General features: G+C 38.4%; 1 protein-coding gene across 2 annotated transcripts in view; it reads left to right on the top strand.

Annotated features, from left to right (window-relative positions):
* IGF2BP1 (insulin like growth factor 2 mRNA binding protein 1) overlaps positions 1-20039 on the top strand; it is a 67370-nt gene extending 47331 nt beyond the window's left edge. Inside the window, exons 6-15 of one of the 2 annotated variants that reach the window (XM_012548392.2) lie at positions 1981-2262; positions 2878-3012; positions 6811-6933; positions 10366-10501; positions 11900-12022; positions 12490-12606; positions 13314-13388; positions 14188-14319; positions 14833-14946; positions 18192-20039. In XM_012548392.2, coding sequence (XP_012403846.1) covers positions 1981-2262; positions 2878-3012; positions 6811-6933; positions 10366-10501; positions 11900-12022; positions 12490-12606; positions 13314-13388; positions 14188-14319; positions 14833-14946; positions 18192-18284 — 1330 coding nt within the window. In that variant the 3' untranslated portion in view covers positions 18285-20039. Of the gene's footprint in view, positions 1-1980; positions 2263-2877; positions 3013-6810; positions 6934-10365; positions 10502-11899; positions 12023-12486; positions 12607-13313; positions 13389-14187; positions 14320-14832; positions 14947-18191 lie in introns of both variants that reach the window. The other variant, XM_003768343.2, reaches the window with a different exon arrangement.
* Positions 20040-21106: the final 1067 nt, after the last annotated feature.

Here is a 21106-nt window from a genome sequence, read left to right as displayed (position 1 = left end):
TATTTCTTTTAGCATAATAATATCTTATTTTAATCATATACCACAATTTCCCTCAATTTCCAATTCCTAGCTACCATAAAAAGAGCTACTATAAATATTTCATACAAATAGCTTCTTTTCTACTTCAACCCCTTTCCCTTCCTTCCTTTAAATCTCTTTGGGATATAGACCTAGTAGAGTTATAACTGAATCAAAGGGTTACATACACAGCTTATGCTTTTTAACATGTTTCAGATTGCTCTCCAGTATGGTTGGATCAGTTCACAACTACATCAACAATGTATCAGTGTCCCAGTTTTCCCACATCTTCTCTAATATTTATCATTTTCCTTTTTTTTTTTTGTCATTAGCTTGATGGGTAGGAGATTGATTTCAGTTTTCCAGCTGAAGCAGAGGTAAAGCAAGGGACTGAAACCTCTCATGGTTATTGATAGGAATCTGCTTTAAAGACCAGAGTAGTGATGTTTCCAAGGATGCATTGGTGCCTACTGAAAGACAACAAACTGGTCTCTGGAGTTCAGCCTGGCTGCTAAATAGTCCACCCCAAGGGTTCTTTGCTGGGTCAATGGCTCCATCTGTTGGTTGAAAGGAGGACTTACCTCTTCTCCTTGGGAAAAGCCGGCATTCCCAGAGGTCACAGACATTTTACATAAGTAGGGTTGACCTTTTTTTTTTTTTTTTTTTTTTTATAAAACAATATCTTTTCTTTTAGGAGGCACAACATTATCATATCTCTGTAGTAGAATCATTGCTCTCACTAAAGGCATTTCTTCCAGTTCTTAACTTTGGGGGGATGGAGAGGGGGAGAGGTTTGTCTTTTTAAAATCTTTAAATCTCTGAAATTTAGAATCTCTAGCAGTGGCTCAGTTCAAGTCCTTTCTTCAATAGTTTTTCTCTCTCTTTACCATTTCCTTTTTATGTCTTTATGACTTTCTTGCTCACTCAAGAGCAAGACAAAGATATTCTTTTCCCTCTCTCTTGCTAAGAAATACATTGTACAAAAGTCTCCCTACCATGTAACTAAGATAGCTAAGCCAGTCTCTAGTATCTTTGCCATATCCTACAGATCTACCAAATGTTACAAGCTATTCTTAAACATTTTTCATTCTACTTGTCTTGGGAGTCCTTTCTTCTGCTTGACTCTGCCCTTCAGAACTCATGGTCCCTAAGAAATCTTCATTGGAAAAATCTGACTGATCGCCCCTTTGCTCCCTGTTCCCCTTCAGTATATGTAATACTTAGTCCAAATTAATGCCAAACTGTTAGTTTGTACTGATTGTTTAGATTACTTAATTAGTGGTCCATCTCAGGTTTACCAAATGGCCTTTCTCTTTTATATTCCCTATTTTTAGTATCTTCTCTCTTTTTGGACTTTTCTAGGAAGGGGAACTGTGTTTACTTGTGGCTTGTGTTTACTTTCCAGTAATTAATATGCTACTAATTAGAACTCTGAGCCCTAATTATCTCAGCTTTTGCTGAGCACATTGTAATAATTTAACAAATTTTTGTTGTTTGAGTGAATGATTGGAGATGATCTCCAAGTATAAAATTCTCTATTGGTGTTCTCTGAGCATAGCTGAACTCTAGTCAGATTAGTGATTACTATTAGTACAGAAGTTTTTTTTTTAAATTTAATTCTCTTTATTTTCTTTCCCCTGCCAAATCATAATAAGATTACATGTATAATTCTCAAAATTAAATATGCCTTCCTTGTTACTAACATGTCTGTCATGTTTCCCCTTGCATCAAGATAAAAATTGTTTCTTTAAGGGAAATTGGAACTGTCTTCAGGTCTCTACTTAGACTAGGTAACTCCTAAGATTCTGAATCATATTTCTTTATTATTAATTTTGGACTAGGAGCTCTCTAATTATGGCATTTCATTAGTACCAAGTACAGTAAACAGATTGAGCACACACTCTCAATTTTATTTTGAGGTAGACGGGTACATGGGTAATTGTCTCTTTCCTATACCCACAGAGCCATCATGAAATTGAATGGTCACCAGCTAGAGAACCACTCACTAAAGGTCTCCTACATCCCAGATGAGCAAATGGCTCAGGGTCCTGAGAATGGTCGCCGGGGTGGCTTTAATTCCAGGGGTCAGCCCCGCCAGGGCTCACCTGTGGTGGCAGGTGCTCCCTCCAAACAACAGCCGGTTGACATTCCCCTGAGGCTTCTGGTACCCACTCAGTATGTGGGTGCCATCATTGGCAAGGAAGGAGCCACCATCCGTAACATTACTAAACAGACCCAGTCTAAGTGAGTATACATATGATTGGGCATTTGGATATGGGTATAGAAAGAGTAATGACTAAAAATCCTGCATAGTATTGGGGTTAGGAGAGAAAGTAAAAGGGATGGGTATTACAGATCTGATTCCTCATTTCCAAGAAGTGAGTTCAGTTACACTGATATGTTGTGTCTTCCTCTTTGGAGGGCTAGGGTTTTCCAATCCCATTCCTCTCATTATATAAATATCAGATGAGGAGGAAGGAATTGGTTGGGGCTGGTGACAGGCAATGACTGGGTGAAGATGTGCAGTCATCTGATTGTAAATGATATCAAGTATGCACCATCTCCTAAGACATCACTAATCAGGACCCACATTCCATAAGAGTGGTTGGGCATTCCTTCACAGGAAGAGAGAGGCTGGATCAAATTTTTATTGATAAGGGATCTTCCAATTTAATTTGCATACTATGACTCTAACTTGAGTCTCCATGGTATCATGAAGTTCTTGGTGCTTTGCCTTTCTCCCTGTGCTGGTCAGCTTTAAATTTGGCTTTGTACCCATTTAGGGACTTCATTTTCTGGATCAAGCATGAGAACTAGCTTTCAGCTGGGAGAATATAATAATTTCTTACTTTACCTCAGAATTGATGTTCACCGAAAGGAGAATGCTGGAGCAGCCGAGAAGGCCATCAGCGTTCATTCTACTCCAGAAGGGTGCTCTTCTGCTTGCAAGATGATTTTGGAAATCATGCAGAAAGAAGCAAAAGATACCAAGACGTAAGTCTTCCTCTTGCTTTTCATTTCCCAAATCAGTGTCCATTAACCCTGATCTATGATGCAGATCATCTCTGTGCACCTCTAGGGTGTCATTTCTAGCTGTTTAATATTCTCTTATTCAGGTACCATAGGCTTTCTTCCCCACCCCCCACCCCCGATGATCAACATGCAGTTAATTGAAATATACTCCCTTATTTCTATGTTATGAAGAGTAATGCAAATGCTATGACTATTTTAGTATATGTTGGACTTTTGTTTCTGTTGTTGACCAATTGAATCACTGGGTCTGAGGGGTTGTTCAACTGAGTCACTATGGGTAATTCCATAGCTCAAGTCAGTTGGTCAGCAAATATTATGAAGCTGTGTTGGGCACTTTTCTAAGCCCTGGAAATACAAAGAAAAAGGAATATACAATCTAATAGTGCAAACAGAATGAATGCAATTCTATACAAAGAAAGACAAATATAGGGTAAATTGGAGGTAATTAGGAGAACAAAAACATTAGCATTAAAAAGGAGTTTTAAAGACTTCTTGAGGAAAGTAGGATTTTAGTTGAGACCAGGAGGAAGTCAGGCATAGTGGACAGTTAGTGGAAAAGTATGGAGCAAGGAGATTTAGTCTTTTGCAAAGAACATAAGTCCAATATAATTACAGAATATATGTAAAGGAATAAAGTGTAAGAAGATTGGAAATGTAGGAGTGGCCAGGTCATAAAGGACTTTGAACATGCCAAACAAGACTTTATATTTGTTTTTGAGCTAATAACGAAGTTTGGAAAGGGAGAGAATTTGAGGGGGAGAAAGGATGAGTTCAGCTTTGAAATTGTGTTTAAAATGTTGAAGTGTCCACTATGTAGTTTGGAGGTTAGGAGAGAGGTTGAGCATAGAAATAGTATTTAAAGCCATGGGAACTGATGAAATCACCAAATAAGGGAGAAGAAAAGAAGGGCCCAGGGCCCAAGATTCCTCTAGTTACAAGCTTTTCCTTGATGAAGATTCAGCAAAGAACACCGAGAAGAAGAGGAGAATCATGAGAGAAATAATGTCACAAAACTGAGAAGAGAGTATCAAGAAAGAGAAAGGTGATCCACAGTGTCAAAGTCTGCAGAGAAATCAAAGAGGATGAGGATTGAAAAAAGGCCATTATATGTTTAAAAAAAAAAAAAAGGCCACTGTATTTTGCAATTAAGAGATCACTGGTAATTTCGGAGAAAATAGTTCGTAGTTGATTGATGGAGGTCTGAAGTTAGACTTAAAAAGTTGAGAACTGAGAAAAAAGGAAGTGGAGGTAGTAAATGTATATGACCTTCTCAAGGGTTTAATTACAAAAGGGAGAAGAGATGTGGGATAAATAGCTAGTAGGGATGATATGGGTTTTTGAGGATGGGTTTTTTTTTCATGCTGTTAGGCAGTAGGAATAAGTGAGATGGTGAGTAAATGAGGAATGAGAAAAGCATTTATTGGAGAAGACAGGCTGGAATGGTTTCTTTTGGCAAAGAGAAAGGTCATCTAGTGAGATGGGGTGAAGGAAGAGATAGTGGGGGAAAGCATTTGGTGGACATGAGATATGAGAAGAGAGAGATCTCTTTTCCTCCCCAATTAAATGAGAGGCAAAGTTCTTAGCTGAGAGGATGGTAAGAAGGGAAAGTATGGGAGGTTTGAAGAGGAATAGAAAAGTTTTGAGAGAGTCACGGTGGTGAGTGGAATAATGAATCAAACAGGGAAGTTTGAAAGGATTGCCTTTCTGTAATGAAGGCCTTGTTGAGGTTATGTAGGGACCCATTCACCACATAGTTTTTCCCAGTAGAAGTAAAACAACACTGATGGGAGGCAAAGGACCTGGGTTCAGATTCTATCTCAACCTTTATTGTACTTGTGTTGTATGAGTTTGATGAAATTACTTCATCTTCCTCAGTCTCAACTTTCTTATGTAAAATGCAAGGGTTGAATTCAATGTCAGATTGAAAGCATCTAGTTCCACATCATTATTATTAGTCATGTTTGCCAATCACCATGTTTTCATGGAGTCATTTGTAATTTGCAATTCCTCTTGAAGATTGTTCATTTCTTTTGATGACTTGTCTTTTGGAGAATGAAATATTTGTATCAAGTCTTTGGATAACAGATTTGACAGTTATTTCTCAATGATGTCATTATTTTTTCTCTATCATTTCTTTTCTGATTCTATCATTGCTTTTATTTGTGCAAGGCTTTTAAATTTTGTATTGCCAGAATAGCCTTTTATCTTATCGCCTTTGTTATCCTTTATTTTCAACTGCCCTAAATTCAGTTCTTTCTCTCTACCAATGCTTTTTTATACAAGGTTATTCAATTAAATAGACATTTAGTGTATTCTTTATGCAAAATGCTGTGCATACCAAGTCATAAATGCAACAGTACTGAACTCAAGAAATATAATATTCTCTGACTCTTGCTAATTGTGTGACCCTGGAAAAGTCATGTAACTTTTCTGAGCCTCAGTTTCTTCTTTTATAAAATGAGAGTTGTAAGCAGCTAGATAACAAGTTTGCTGAACCAAATGATGTAACATAATTAAAGCATTTTGCCAATAGTCAATTATAATATAAATGTGAGTTGTTAATGTTCTAATTGAAGATAAAAGGAGATTGAAACATAGAGTTCTAGAAACATTTGAGGAGGAAAAAAATACTTTCACTTGGAAGATATTAGTGAAGGGGGAGGGAAACTATTCCCTTTATGTTCCCTTTTGATCTGTGATCCCTTTTGGAGTCTCCCCCCCCCGCCCCGATAAATTATCTTTTGGGGTTGCCAAACCCTTTGATTGAATTAGAAATCCTGGTCAAAAAGCATCCCTTTGAAGTGTTGTTAATTCCAATGGGAGATCTGGGCCGGATACTGATGAGCATCTAGGCCTGGAACCTTGGCTTTCTGAAGCCTCAAGACTCCTTTTAAAACACAGTTTTTAAACTCAGTCTTTGCAGAATGCCCAAGCAGCTTGCCAGGACCCTGCCCGCTGAGAAGACATTCTCTTCTCAGTGCCAGACTCCATTTCTCTAATAGAACTTTGCATCTATAGAAGTCAGGCTCTTAGCAAAACTGGCTTCCTGTCCAACAATAAACTTTCATTTTTGCCAATTAATAATCCGGGGGTTTCATGAATTCTTTCATGAAGAACATTTGCGCCGACCATAATGTTATTTTAACAACTCTCTGACTGCTACTAACTTCATCATTAGGAGAGAGTCTATGGGGAAGGTGTTTTGTGAATTGAGCCTTGAAGATGTGAGCAAATAAATAGTTTGGAGATCATGACTTAGTCTCACTGTTGGGTTATGTGGGACTCTTTTATCATTGAAATAGTAGTTGAAATCACCTATGTGCTGTTCCTTTATCCCCCATTAGGACATGAGCAAGTATTTATTTTTCAATTTGTATCTCCAGCATTTTGCACATTTTGTTGTTTAGTCATTTTGATTTTGTCTGACTCTCCATGACCCTATTTTAGTAAATTATAAAGTAAATGGAAAAATATTTGGGGTTTTCTTGGTAAAGATGCTACAGTGGTTTGCCATTTCCTTCTCCAACTTTTAATCATTTATATATATATATATGTACATATATAGATTGATAAGGAAATTGGGGTTAAGTGACTTGGGTCATTTGGGGTCACACAATCAGTGTCTGAGGCCAAATTTGAACTCAGGAATATAAGTATTTATTTATTCCAAGATGGACACTCCATCTACTATGCTATCTAAAAGCGTATAGTAAATGTTAATGCCTTTTCATTTATTATTCATTCTTTTTTTCTTTCAAGAGCTGATGAGGTTCCCCTGAAGATCCTGGCTCACAATAATTTTGTGGGACGTCTAATTGGCAAAGAAGGACGAAACCTGAAAAAAGTGGAACAGGATACAGAGACCAAAATCACCATTTCTTCGTAAGACTTTTTCATTGCTCTTAACATAAATAGAGAAGTAAAAGAGTTGTATCATCCTTGAGAATGTATCTCCCTCAATTCTTTGTACACAATTTTCTGATTAATAGATAGTATTTGTTCATTTTAGGGGAAGAGCTTGTATTTGTGTACAAAATAGCTGAAGTTTTTTCCAATGTAACTATTGTGCTAAGGGTTAGTGGTGGGACTTAGGAACATATTCTTTAAAGCAGAGCTTCTTTTAAAAAAAGTTTATTGTACTAAATATGAAATAAGAAAAAAAAAAGAATAGAAAAAAAGAAAGACAGAAAAGAAAAATAAAAAACAAACAAAACAAAACAGAACATTGTCATGTGTCCAGCAGACCTAAAACAGGGCTTCTTAAACTTTTTCCATTTGCCACTCCTTTTCCCCTGAGAAATTTTTATATGACCAAATGTATATAAGGTGTATAAAATAGGTATTCAAATCAAACATTTGTTGATAATAAATCATAATTTTACAACCCCCGTATTCAATTAGGAGACCCCATGTGAGGTTTTGAACTACAATTTAAGAACCTGGGATGTAAAAGACTATCAGGATGTTGAAGAAATTAAAAACTAAGCAGTATTAATTAAAAGGGGGGAAATAGGTTGGTAAATTTCAAGCTCTACAGATTTTCCCCACAAAGAGAATAAATTTGCTCCTCAGGGAAAACATAGACTAGTAAAAAATCAAGAATACTTGGGGCAGAACTGGGGTCCTCCAGATACAACTAGCTAGAGCCTCTAAAAGATCCACAGAAACTTTCACCTCCTGGATTGTTTGTGGAATCAGGGTCTGAGTCCAGGAAGACTGAATTGAACCTGAGCTAATTAGAAATTCCCGGTCTAACTGTGCTGCAGGGACATGGCCCTGGGGAAGAAGGAACCATCACAACCCAGAATTAAAGAAGTAAAGTGGCAGGGATGCTACTGGCTATGGGCACTTGATAAAGGGAGCTCTTAGTTTGGGGTTTCTGGTCAGAGGGGAGAGCTGAGGTGTGAAGCCAGAAGCACCATCTCCCTAAAACCTAGGATTAATGATGCTTACTCTTATTTAAAAAATGAACTGACAAAGAAGAAAGACACCTCCTCCTCTCCCCTCCATAGAAATATACTATAAGAACAGGAAAGACAGGGGTTCATTTTCAGCAGAAAGACACTAAAGTAAAAAAAAGTTCCTACCTGAAAGAATAATATGAAATAGCTCCCTGTCCAGAGAGAATTTATAGAAGAACTCAAAGAATATAAAAATCAAATGAGAGACATTGAGGGAATTTTTTTTTTTAATTCAAGAAAAACAAAATTATGAAAAAAAAGTTAACCAATTAGAAAAGAAGATAGAGTCTTAAAGATGAAAATAATGCTTTCAAAATTAGAATTGGGCAAGGGGAAGCCAGTGAAGCTATGAGACACTAAGAAATAACAAAACAGATTATAAAGAATGAAAAAATAGAAGAGAATGTGAAGAGAATAAGAAGAACGACAGATCTGGAGAACAGATCAAGAAAAGAAAATATAAAAATAATTGGTCTATCTGAAAGTCATGAGCAAAAAAAGCACCCTGACACTATAATGCAAGAAGTACTCTAAGAAAATTGCCCTGAAGTGATAGAATAAGATAGGAAAACTAGAAATAGAAAAAATACATCTATCATCACCTCAAAGAGATCCTTTGTGAAAAACACATAGGAACATTATTGCCAAATTTCAAAACCCTTAGATCAAAGAGAATATTTTGCAAGAAGCAAGAAAAAACAATTTGAAAATGCTGAAGCTGCAATTAGAATTGTTACAGAATATATATATATTCTTTCTTAACTAGCATGCTTGGGGGGGGGGTGAAAGAGGAGAAAAAAGAATAAAGTAAAAATGTTGAGCAGCAGAAAACAAAAGAACAATTTGCAAGGAAGTAAAGAAAAGATGAATGCTCATGAATATAATTTCTTTTAATACATTATGCTTTCTTGATCTGATAATTATATATTTCAAATCTTCCCTGATGTTCTGCACATGATGATGTTTTCTTTTGTTTCATTTTTGTTTTGTATTTCTTTTCTGTTTTGCTTTTTTACTTATTCTGGTTTTTTTATTTAAAAAAAAAAGTCAAAAGAACAAGGAATATTTAGATGTTTTAAGAGAGCAGAAAGGGAAACCTGAATGGAAATTATGATTTTCTAGACCAGTCTATAGAGATGGAGAAATAAACTCTAGAATTAAATGATGTTAATAGTGGTAGACTTAGGATTCAGACCAATGAGCTCCATCACCTCCCCACCCCCCATGCAATACATTTCTTTGATTGTGGGGCTCATTTCAGGCTAATTCCATGTGAAGTTTCATGTGGAAGAAGGATTGTTTGTTCCCCTTGGTCCCAGGAAGTTAAATTAAGACAATGTGTGGAAATGTCAGACATTTTGATTTAAGTTTAATTTTAGAAAAAGGTTCCTAATAGAGATTTCCAGAATTGTAATGAAATGCTTCAGAAGGTAGTAAGTAAGGAGACCACATCAATGGATTTTTTCAAATAGAGATTGAATGACTTTTTTTTTTTTTTTTTTTTTGGATGTTGTAGGAGGGAATTTTTGTTCTGATATTAGCTGAGTCAGAAGGCCTCAGAGGCCCCTTCTAATGCTGAAATTTGTGAATGTTCTATTGTCAAGGGAAAACATTTATAAAAGGAGAGTAAACTATCTTTCTAATGCCCTCTAACTTCTGTCTTTATTGAGTCGTCTTTCACAGCATTGGCCTTTGTATTCCCTACCATTTGACTTAGAAAACTCCAGACTTAGGATTCAAGAATAAAGAATTCTTGTCTGGATTCCAGTACCATGCATGTATAATAAATTCTCCTAATATATACTCTGCTAAGATGAGAGGGGTATTCAGGGGAGAGCATTGGACCTTAATTTTTCTCTCTGAAAGTATCATGCGCTCTTTTCTCCTTAGTCTCTTCTACCACTAGACCCTTACTTGTAGATGAAGCAGTCTGCCTTTTCTGTTTTTCCAAAGAGGCATGGAGCTCAGTAGATTATTTGGGTGAAACTATCCAGTTATAATCTATTTTTACTTCTATCCCCGTGCAACTAACTTCAGTTAGGATTAGTCCTAATCTTGGTGGGGGGTTGATAACCTTTGTCAATCCCTTAGGTTTCAAGAAACCCCTCTCAAGTATTTTAATACTTGGTTTTGGTTAACCTCTTGTCCTCCTGACTTTGCAGTTTGGAGCTGCAGGTAATCTGGATTGGTTATTCTCCCATTATTTTAGTTAAAGGAAGCTGATCCTGAGAAATAGGATAAGCTGTTTGCCTTAGGAGTTATAATGTATAATACCAATTTTTTTTTTTAAATTTTGGAGTTTATCTGTGAGAAATAGTTTTTAAAGTCTTCTTTTCTTGACTTCTCTCCTCAGGTTGCAGGACTTGACCCTTTACAATCCTGAAAGGACCATTACAGTTAAAGGCTCTATTGAGAACTGCTGTAAAGCTGAGCAGGAGATTATGAAGAAAGTTCGGGAGGCCTATGAGAATGATGTTGCAGCCATGAGTGTGAGTATTTAGAGGAATAAAATGAATATGTTGTAAATCCACCCCTTCCCTATTCCCCTTCCAGTTTTCTGCCCATCTATAACTCTTGTGTGAGGGATAGAGAGAAATCAGTTCTCTGGTAAAAAAAAATCTTTTCCAACTTTTTAAGTCATTGGGAGCTGGGGAATGAGCTTGCATGTTATGTGATGGGTTAAATGAAGTTTTGGAGCTTAGGAGAGAGGTATCCTGTAAATTCTGGTAATGAACCTCCTTGAAAGGCACTATACTATAGTGGGTAATGAGTTAGTTAAGAGTCAGAAATCCAGGGTATGTTCCATGAGCAATCCTTAGAACTCTTCAAAGAGAAACCTTTCTACAAAAAGAAGAAAAAAAAGGGAAACAAAATCAGACACTATACATATACATATGTGTGAAAGCATGTATCTATGCACAGACACAAATCTACATATGTGTATAGTTATATGTGTATGTATGTATATATGCATGTACACAACATATTCCCTAGAACCTTGGATTCTGAATTTGAAGTGCTTGGAGAATTAATTATATGAGGTTTAAAGAGGGTAATACTGACCTTGAAACCAAGTAGACTTGGGCAAAAAATACCCTCTAGCATAGACTAGTTATGAGTTGCAGAATCTCCTGATCCATTCCTCTGCTGAAAGTTTTAGATGTTGATGAAATAACCCAGCCCCCACTTTTCCTTTCTCATTTATGTTCTTTCTGATGAGTTTGCTTATGGTCAAAGCGCAGCATCCATGAAAACAAGGGTAATTGCCCTAAGGGTCAGTTGGTCTCAGAAATGAGAAAATTCTATTGCTTAGTCAGAGCCATCTCCCAGAGAGGCAGCAGTTAGTTACAAAGGAGTGACGAAGGAGTAAGTGGATGTACCTGGCCTTGTATTGCCCATGGCTATTGTTGGAATTGTGTTGCATTTATGTTTTATTAGGAGAAAATTTTTTCAGTGTCTTTAAATATTTTACAGAATATTATAAGTGAGTAGAGCATAGATCTGGAGGTCAAAGGAACCTCATTTTACAGATGAGGAAATGGAAACCTAGGGAAGTTGCAAAAGATGTAAGCAGTAGAGCTGAGATTCAAATTCATTCCTGACTCAGTGGCTGTGTGTTTATATTTGTCTATGTGGTCTGGTTAGACTGTGGGTGTTTATAAAAGGAATGAATGTTTTTATAATTTCATATGTGTAAGAAAAAGTATCTAGGCAAATTTATGAAAGTGTGGACATACTTTAGTAATCATAATATGATCCCTTTTGGAAATCCTCCAGGAAATGGCCAGGCTTATTTGGGTGTGGGGGAGAGAAGGACCAGCTAAACTACTATCTGACATACAAAAGGAACTGTGTTAATTGTTTGTTTTTCAACATTCCTTCTTCAGCTACAATCTCATTTGATTCCTGGCCTCAACTTGGCTGCTGTAGGCCTCTTCCCAGCCTCATCCAGTGCTGTTCCTCCACCTCCAAGCAGTGTCTCAGGGGCTGCCCCTTATAGCTCCTTCATGGTAAGTAGAAGAATTATTTTCAAGGGACCCTCTGAGATGTTCATTCTTGCTTCTTTCTTTTAAAGGCCTGAATCATTCCTTATGGATACTGGATCTGGGAATTCTTCCAAGTAGTGTTTGGGGGGAGTGGGCCAGCACCCTGCTGTAGTGGGAACCCTTTTATATGGCAGCATTCTCCATAATCTTTATCTATACCTTTCTAATGTCAGTCTAATGTCTGGAATTGCCTATCTTCACTGGGCATGTTGAAGGCATAAAGAAACTGTTGCCTCCTGGCCATTCCAGTTAGTTACTAGGAATGGGGATGCTGGAGGAAAAAGAGGAGTTGGGATCTGTGTGTGGGGAGAAAAAAAAAAAAAATATATATATATATATATATATATATCTTTTCCCAGCCTGGTTTGGTGAGGGAATAACTTTAGAGCATTAGCAGGTCCTCTGGGTTATATTTCTTGTCTTGACAGCAGGCCCCAGAGCAGGAGATGGTACAGGTATTCATCCCTGCCCAGGCAGTGGGTGCCATCATTGGCAAGAAGGGGCAGCACATCAAACAGCTCTCAAGGTTTGCCAGCGCCTCCATCAAGGTGATTTGCTCATTTTTTTCTATTTTGGGAGCAGAAGTTTATCCTTTTCATTTTAACCCTCCTTTAGGTACTTCCAATTTTGGGAATTTCTATTCATTTATATTCAGTCCCTTCTTGAGGCAAATAGTGCCTTTTGCTTGTACTCAAAAGAACTGCCTTGAAAAATTTTTCATCTGTGTTTTGAAGGTGTATTGGAGAAATGGATTCCTTTAAAAAAGGAGCAACAATATGGTCAGAAACATTTAATATGTTATAGAAGAATCAAAGTAGTTTGAAAGGACTCAGGGTCATGAAGTTCCAATTAGTATCCTAATAGAAATCACGATGATATAGCCCATCTCTGTTGAAGACCTCTCATTGCTTAATGGGGGAAGAGAAATCAGTGTTTACCTCATTCATACTTTTGCTTGTAGGCAAAATTCTATCTGACTAGCTCTTGGAAGCTTTAGGATGAGAATGGATAGCATCCCAATTGGAGTAATCTCCTTCTATCAAGATTCTATCAGGTGGTTTGTATCAATATGATTGATACAAACTTTTCAGTAGTTATGCCAGGAAGACTAGTTTGTTTCTCTCTGTTATAGATTTGTCAATGGAAATAATAATTTGGCGATGGATAAAGTTAGTCTTCTAAGTTTGCCCTTTCCCTTTAAGGAGGATAAGGGTGTTTTTAGTTGTTTCTTTGACTTACCTGTTTGGGTTTTCAGATTGCTCCCCCAGAAACCCCGGATTCCAAAGTTCGGATGGTCATCATCACTGGACCCCCAGAGGCTCAATTTAAGGTATTTTCACTTCAGTTTTTGAGGTAGAAATGAGTTTGGGGTTGTTTAGGAAGGAGTTTGTATTGTTTTTAGTTTTCAATTTATCTGTCAAATACTTGCCAAATTATTAAGCTTTATCTACCATTACCTAGGGTAACGGGGTTTGCTGCTTTATTTTTTATTGTCATCTTCAAAATCATTATATTCTAATCTCCCTTTCTCTAATCACTTGCAGCCAAAATAGGAATCTCTTCCTCCTTATCATTGGGTTTTGTTCTCAGAGAAAAGCCCCACCTCTCCCTTCTCTCTTTGGCTTCCAGGGAAAGTAGGAATTAGCAGAACAGGCTGAATTGAGAATTGAGCAATTTTCCAGGTCCTCCTGAATCAAGTCTTCATCAAATTGCTTGTAATTTGGTTTGAGGGGTCACTGTTTATATACTTGATTCATTCCCAAAAGTAATAGAACTCATTCTTCAATTATCCTATCTTCTTTCTTATTCTTCTGTGGTAGTGTAGGTCATGGGAAAATTGTAGGGCATCCTTCCAAAATCTCTGGCCAACAGAGTGAGATTTCCCAGCTTGCCTTCCTCACTCTGTCTCACTCAACCTAAATCATTTCTACCAAACCTATTATAATTGGGTAGGTGGTTACCTTGGTCTAGGAAGAAGCTAGAAGAGGTATAGAGACAACTACAACTAACTTTCCATTTAGTTGTTCCCTCTCCCACTTTTTTCCTTGGGGATAAGAAATTCAGCACTTTATAGAGCCATCGTTTTTGCCCAAAGAGGACTTTAGCTTGACCTTTTCTTGTTTTCCTAGGCTCAAGGAAGAATCTATGGAAAGCTCAAGGAGGAGAACTTTTTTGGTCCTAAGGAAGAGGTAAAACTGGAAACCCACATCAGGGTGCCTGCATCAGCAGCTGGCAGAGTCATTGGCAAAGGTGGCAAAACTGTGAGTCATAGAAACTGGAGGTGGGAGGGGGAGGAGTCAGGGGTTATGGGGAGTTTTTAACCTCACCACCCAATTGCAGAAAGAACAGGGAACTGGACTTGGAGTCAGAGTACTTGAATTAAAATGTAGATTACTATGAACCACTTAACTGTCTCTCAGTTTCTTTACCTGTAAAATGGGGAGTGGAGAGAACTAAGTGATAACTATATGGACTTAATCTCTATTTGTCACACTCCACAATTCAGATGCTAAGTTTCACTGAACAAACATCATGGTTCTCCCTTATTTCGCAATTTTGACTTCATAGCTCAGCCATCTGACTCTTTGATGATTATATGTCTCGGTCCCATTTGATCTCCCCTCTCCCTCTGCTTCTTGCCTTTTGACTCTGCTCTCTCTTTATTCTTTAATCCTGATAGGGCTTCATCCTTGCCTCTAACTTGTAGCCTCTTATTCCACTAAATAATCTGCCCTTGCCTCCCACCCCATCCCCCCCCTTTTTTTTTAATCTAGGTCAATGAGCTGCAGAACTTGACAGCAGCTGAAGTTGTGGTGCCCAGAGATCAGACTCCTGATGAAAATGAGCAAGTCATTGTCAAGATCATTGGACACTTCTATGCTAGCCAGGTAAGAAGTTTGGGAGGGAGTCCTAGGATTTCCCAAGAAGAGAAGCTCCCCTTGGTTCGTAAGAACCATCAAAGACTCTTTCAGGAATCTGCTTAAGTCCATTCCTGGGCCTCTTGGTTGGATTGCATCTTTTTTTTTTTTTTTTGGCTCAAAGAAAGTATCTGCTGATTAATGAACACTTTTGAGGAAAGACAGAACTTGAACCCCTTTCAGCAATTGTGTCTATACTGTTTGGGAATTCTTGGATTCTATTCTTACTGCCTCTTATTGCAGTTCTAAATTATCTCTTCACCTCCCCTTTAATCCCTTAAATAAAATTTTATGATGTCAGGATGATGGAATGGATAGACTAGAATCCTGGTTGTAATTGGGAAGACAAGTTCAAATCCTCCTGAGAAACTCAACCAGTGCTCAAGTAACACCTGTTAAATCATAACATTCTAGGAGTTGTATAGAATCATAGGGAACTCTTTCCATCACAAATGTGGTACTGATTTTTCCAAAATTCACCAATCAAAATCTGAGTCAATACCAGGTTATAAGATGATATAATTTTCTAATAATATTTCCTATTCATGTCTTTTTAAGAGTAATAGATCATAGATGTAAAAATGGAAGGAACCTCAGATCTGATTTTCATTTAACAAATGAAAAAATGAGGTCTAGAGACAGGTATAATGATCTGTCCAAAGCCTTTCAGGTCCTAAGCAAGAACCCAAATCTTCTCACCTTACTACAAGCACACATATGCATTCATCCATACTCATTGCTTTGATCTTGACAATAAACCTATGAAATTGTTGCTGTTATTATCCCCATTTTACAGGTGATGAAACTGAGGCAAACAGTTGTCCAAGTAACTTGTCCAAGACCACTAGTAAATGTCTGAGGTCCTATAGGTAGTACAGTGGATAGAATGCTAAGCCTGGAGTCAGGAATATATGAGTTCAAATATGGCCTCAGACACTTACTAGCTGTGTGACCCTGAGCAAGTCACTTTACTCAGTTTGCCTCAGTTTCCTTATTTGTAAAATGAGTTGGAGAAGGAAATGGAAAATCCCTCTTGCATCTTTTCTAAGAAAATCCTCAAAAGGGGGTTGTGTAGAGTTGAGCACAATTGAAATGACTCAACAGAAACAACAAAATTAATTTTAATAACCCTTTCTTTTTTATTTTCTTTTTTTCCCCTTTATTGTTTTTTTTTTTCTGGTTATACATGTATATTAACTTTTTAATTACACATTTCTTTTTAAATCATGTTGGGAAAGAAAAATCAGAAAAAAAGGGAAAAACCATGGAAGAAAAATTAAAAAACAGAAAAATGAACATAGCATGTGTTGATTTACATTCAATCTCCATAGTTCTTTTTCTGGATACAGATGGCATTTTGTATCCAAAGTTTATTGGCATGCCTTGGATTTAATAACCCTTTCAAGTTTGAAAAGTGTTTCATGTGTTTGTTCATTTAAATCCCATAGTGACCCTGAGTGTTATTGGTTAAAAAACAGAAAAAAGTCTGAGATGGAATCAGGAAGATGAGTTCAAATTCAAAGGACATTCAATGTTCTATCCACTGGGCTACCTACCTGCCCACCACTAGCATTTAGGAGGATTGGAAAGACTTGTCGTAGAGGATGAGAGTTTAGCTAGTACTTGAAGGAAGGCAGGAAGTAGAGGTGATATATTCTAGGCATGGGGAAGTAGAGGAAAACAGTGGGCTTTGGAGATGGAGAGTTTTGATCAGGTTAAAATATGTCAATTAAGATATCGGGTTAATTTGACAGTGAAATGGGGGAAATTTAAGCCAAATACCTACTGAGTAGTCTGGGTGTGGGGGCAGTTTAGTGGGCAGCACAGGAGACGCCTATTGGTTTTTGAGCCAGGAGAACCCACTTTCAAATCTGGCCTCAGATGCTTTTGAGCTGCTTGAATTCTGCTTTGCTCTTAAATCACGGTGCCGCCTTTGATGTGGGCACGCCATGCTGGGTAGTTCTGTGCCAGTATCTCCCATGTCTCCCATTCAATTCCAGAATTCTTGAGAGTGTCCTTGTATTGCTTTTTCTGCCCTCTGCATGAGTTCTCTGAAAAATAGTTTTTGAGGAAAATGTACACGTGTTATTTACTAGTTCAGACTTTTACTAGTTGTATGAGCTAGCTGCATGACCTTGGACAAGTCACTTAACCCTAATTACCTCCCTCAACACCTCCAAAAAAGAAATAATCTAAGTGTGGAGAGGGGAGGGCTGACACAAATGTGGTAGCAGCTTCAGGAGAGAAGGGGCTCTGGCATATATGAGATATGGTGAGAAAGTTAAAATACCTTGGTGACATTGTATGGATGGGAGGGGAGATATGTGTGAAGGAGACACCTTGCTTGTAATTCTGGATGATGTGGAGGCTGGTGGTGAAATGACAATAATGGAGAAATTCAGAAATGAGAAAGGAGAGAGGTGGGTATGGAAAGATAGTTCATTTTGGGATTTGTCGAGTTTAAAATGTCTATGAGACATCCAGTTTGAAGTGTCTATTGTGAAATTGGAGATGAAAATCTAGAGGGTAGGAGATAGGTGTGAGATAAACTGATTTGAGAATAATCATCATAGAAATAATTGACTGAATCCATGGGTGCTAAGTAGTAGGAGAAGAGGGCCCAGGTCAGAGCCCTTGGAATCATCTGCTTTTAGGGCCTGACAGGGAGGAAGGTATCCAGCAAAGGACTGAACAAGGTAAGTAGGACCGTAGGAGGAGAACCAGGAGGGAGTAGTATTGATGGATCCTAGAGAGAAGAGAGTGATTTGAGTGTCAGTAAATAAACTGATGGCATCATCTAACAATATATAATGTCATCTCTGCCTATAAGTTCCTTAAGTATTTGGTTCTATAAGATGAGTTTGTACCTCCTCTTGAATTCAAGAGGCTTGAAATGCTAGTGAGTGAGCTGACAGACTTGGAGACTGGGGATGGTACCCAGTGTCTATTGCCTTCTTCCAGCTGCGATTTTCTTTGTTTCCCCCTTCTCCACACCCCAGGCAATTAGGGTTAAATGACTTACTGAGGGTCCCACAGCTAGTAAGTATTGAGTGTATGAGGCCAGATTCGAATTCAAGTCCTCCTGACTCTAAGAATGGTGCTCGATCCACTGCCCCATCAGCTGTGGTTGTCTTCAGAACCCTGTGTGTCTGAGTCTGAGCTCCCAACACCCCTCGAACACTGTCTCATTTTTATTCATTTTCTCCTCTGGACAGATGGCCCAGCGCAAGATCCGAGACATCCTTGCTCAGGTGAAGCAACAGCACCAGAAGGGACAGAATAACCAGACCCAGCCAAGGAGGAAATGATCTGCCTCCTACCCTATTGGCCCAGGACAGAAAAAGTAGAATCAAAAGAGAGCAGCAAGCTTAAGAATGAGTGGGAATCAGGGAGGTGCCATCAAGGACTGAATCAGAATTTTCCACCCTTTAAAACATATTTCAATAAGGAAGGCTGATTATTCTAAAAGATCAAACCAATTGGCTCAAACCTATTGTTTGCCCTTCCCCTGGGCATTCCTCTTCCAAATTTATAGTTCAATGACAATTGCTTTTAAATGTGGATTATATTCAAGCTCTTGTTGTCCTACATCATAAAAGAAATATAAATATCCCTTATTGAATATCCCGTGTGAGCATCCCAAATATGAATGCCCCATATTGAGGAGGGGGAACCTCTTGGAAAGGTCATTTGCTTTTGAAAACAACACCCCCAAACCTTACCTCTCATTTGATAAAAGTATTCTGACCCTCATTTCTCAGTGGACTATATTTAGTCATGTTGGTTCCATCTTCCTTGTAATGGAAAAAAGGGAACTATTGATATATGTTGAGCCCTAGGTATCTCAATATTGCTCTAAAGGGAGAGTCCATTATCCCAGGGAATAGGATATAATCATTCTTACCCTTTAAACTCAATAGAATGGGAAAAAAAAAAACACTTTGAATTACAATGATCCACATTTAAGAGAGTCATTTGGGCTTGATCTGAAGCAGGTAATTCTGGGGAGAAAATTTTTCCAACCCTTATTAGGGTTTCCCTCATGAAAGTCCCTATCTATTATATGGATCCACGTATGTGGTGCTGGGTCCATGATAGGGGTCAAGCTGCCATCCCTGATTCCCATCACTCTTAGGCTGATTTTATATTTTTAAAAGTCTGTTTTAATAATTGGATGTGAGAATCAAGAAGGGGAAATGATAGTTCCCCTTGGCAAAGCCTCAGCTCCATTGAGGACCTGGGTAATCCTGTGGTGCTTCCCACTCCTAGCCCTTGTGGTTGGGATGAGATGATATCGAGTCTCTCCTCTGGTATCAGGGGAGCAGACAAAGCTTTGGGGAGCACTGACTGGTCTTGGGAAAGCTCATGGAAAATGAGGAGATGAATAGTCCCTCTTCTTCCCTCTCTGAGGATGGGACTTTGACTTCTATTTACCCTGAGCTCCATAGAAATGTTAAGTCCATTAACTAGCAAGTGTTCCTCAACAATCAGCCCATCAGAAAGGGAAGCTGCTGTTCCTATTTTCTCCTGATGGATTATTTGTGTGACTGTAAGTGTATGCCCTCCCTGGCTGCTGTTGGCCCAAAGAAAAGGTGCTAAAAAAAAATTAATAATAGTCTAATACCTTGGGAACCAAAGGGTGAATCAGAGATAAATTCACTTTCCCAGGTTTAACAGACATGGGTTTGGAAACACTGACAAGGCCAAAGGAAGGTAGCAGCTGTCAGTTTAATTTAAACCCATCATTATGTGGTGGAGGAAATGACCAACTTGGGAACCATCTAATTAGCTGATTGTTGCTGGACACCAAGCTGGGTGATGAACTTTATGACACCCTGGAAAATGCTGTCGCGTGTGTTGGGAAGAGAGGAAGGTCTGTGCACCTGTGGGAAAGCCACATGCATGAAGTTACCTTCCTTCCCACCTTGCAACAAAACCCAAGATGTGGGTGGAGTCAGGTGATGCTGTGTGTGATAGTAAAACTACCTCAAGGTATGAAGTTACCTCAGCAATTGTCCCCAACCCCCCCCCCCCTTTTTTTTCTTTTTTTCTTTTTGTTCCCTTTTTCCCTTTTTTTTTTTCTTATTTTGGCTTGCTGATATTTTATATAAGAGAGAAAAACAAAAAAGCAAAAGAAGCTGATAGTCTTGAATATTTTATTTTTTTAATGAAAAAAAAAAGAAGAAAGTTACGTTTCATAAATTTCTTATACATGAGCCAGTCACCAGATAGGAACTCTGTATGGAGAACAGGCCTAGTGGGAGAAAGACTGCTGGAATTTTCCTGGGGCAGAGCTAGGGAAAATATTGAAAGTGGTGTGGAATTAAACTGCTCCACCTCTATTTTGACTTTCAGAGTCCAAAAACTGTTTGCCCCAGCTGGAGAAACTTTGCGTATCTGGCTCTTTGCCCAAATTCTGGGAAATAAAATGCAATGTGCTATGGAAGGTCTCACAGTGACCCTCATCAAGATCAGCACGTCTAGTAGCCCACCACTTTTGCCCCCCTCCCCCCACTCTTCATTTTCCTTGGTCAAAGACCCTTCCAGCTGGTTTTCCCCCCACTTGTGGCACTGTTGAAATATTTTGCAAATATTGCCTCTGTTTTATCGAGGAGAAAAAAAAATCAAAAGCGGAACAAACCAACCCTCTAAAAATTCCCCCAGTCTATCTGTGTCTAAAATTTGGGAGCCAAGACTTTATGCACAGAAGAAAAACAAAACATAGGGTTGACCCATCTGCCCCAAAGAGAGGCCTACCTGGTTTTTCACTATAGTTGCATTGTCTTTATTCTTTTTGACCCAATTCCATCTTTGCTGCTCCTCTCACTTTCGACCTGTAGGGACAAACAGAAACCATTGCCTGTTCCCAGAGTCCCTCGCCTCCTTTTCATTGGAATGGTCAGATTTTAAACATGGAACCTGGCTTGGAGCGTTTTTGGTCTTTAGGTTGGTGATCGTGGGGCTCAGGTGGCAATTTTTGAGACGTAGCCATTACTGCAGGACGGTTTTTCCATTGGCTGTCACAGATTTGCCCCACCTTATCCAACCTCTTTCCAAGCTTCCACATCCATCTCTTCCTAAGAGATGATGCAAACAGCATTTTGAGACAGATAAGGCCAGTGTAATTTAG

Source organism: Sarcophilus harrisii, chromosome 4 (genome assembly GCF_902635505.1).
Source record: "Sarcophilus harrisii chromosome 4, mSarHar1.11, whole genome shotgun sequence".
Classification (NCBI taxonomy): domain Eukaryota; kingdom Metazoa; phylum Chordata; class Mammalia; order Dasyuromorphia; family Dasyuridae; genus Sarcophilus; species Sarcophilus harrisii.
The sequence above is the reverse complement of the archived record's forward strand: the minus strand, read 5'-3'. Positions and strand labels throughout refer to the sequence as shown.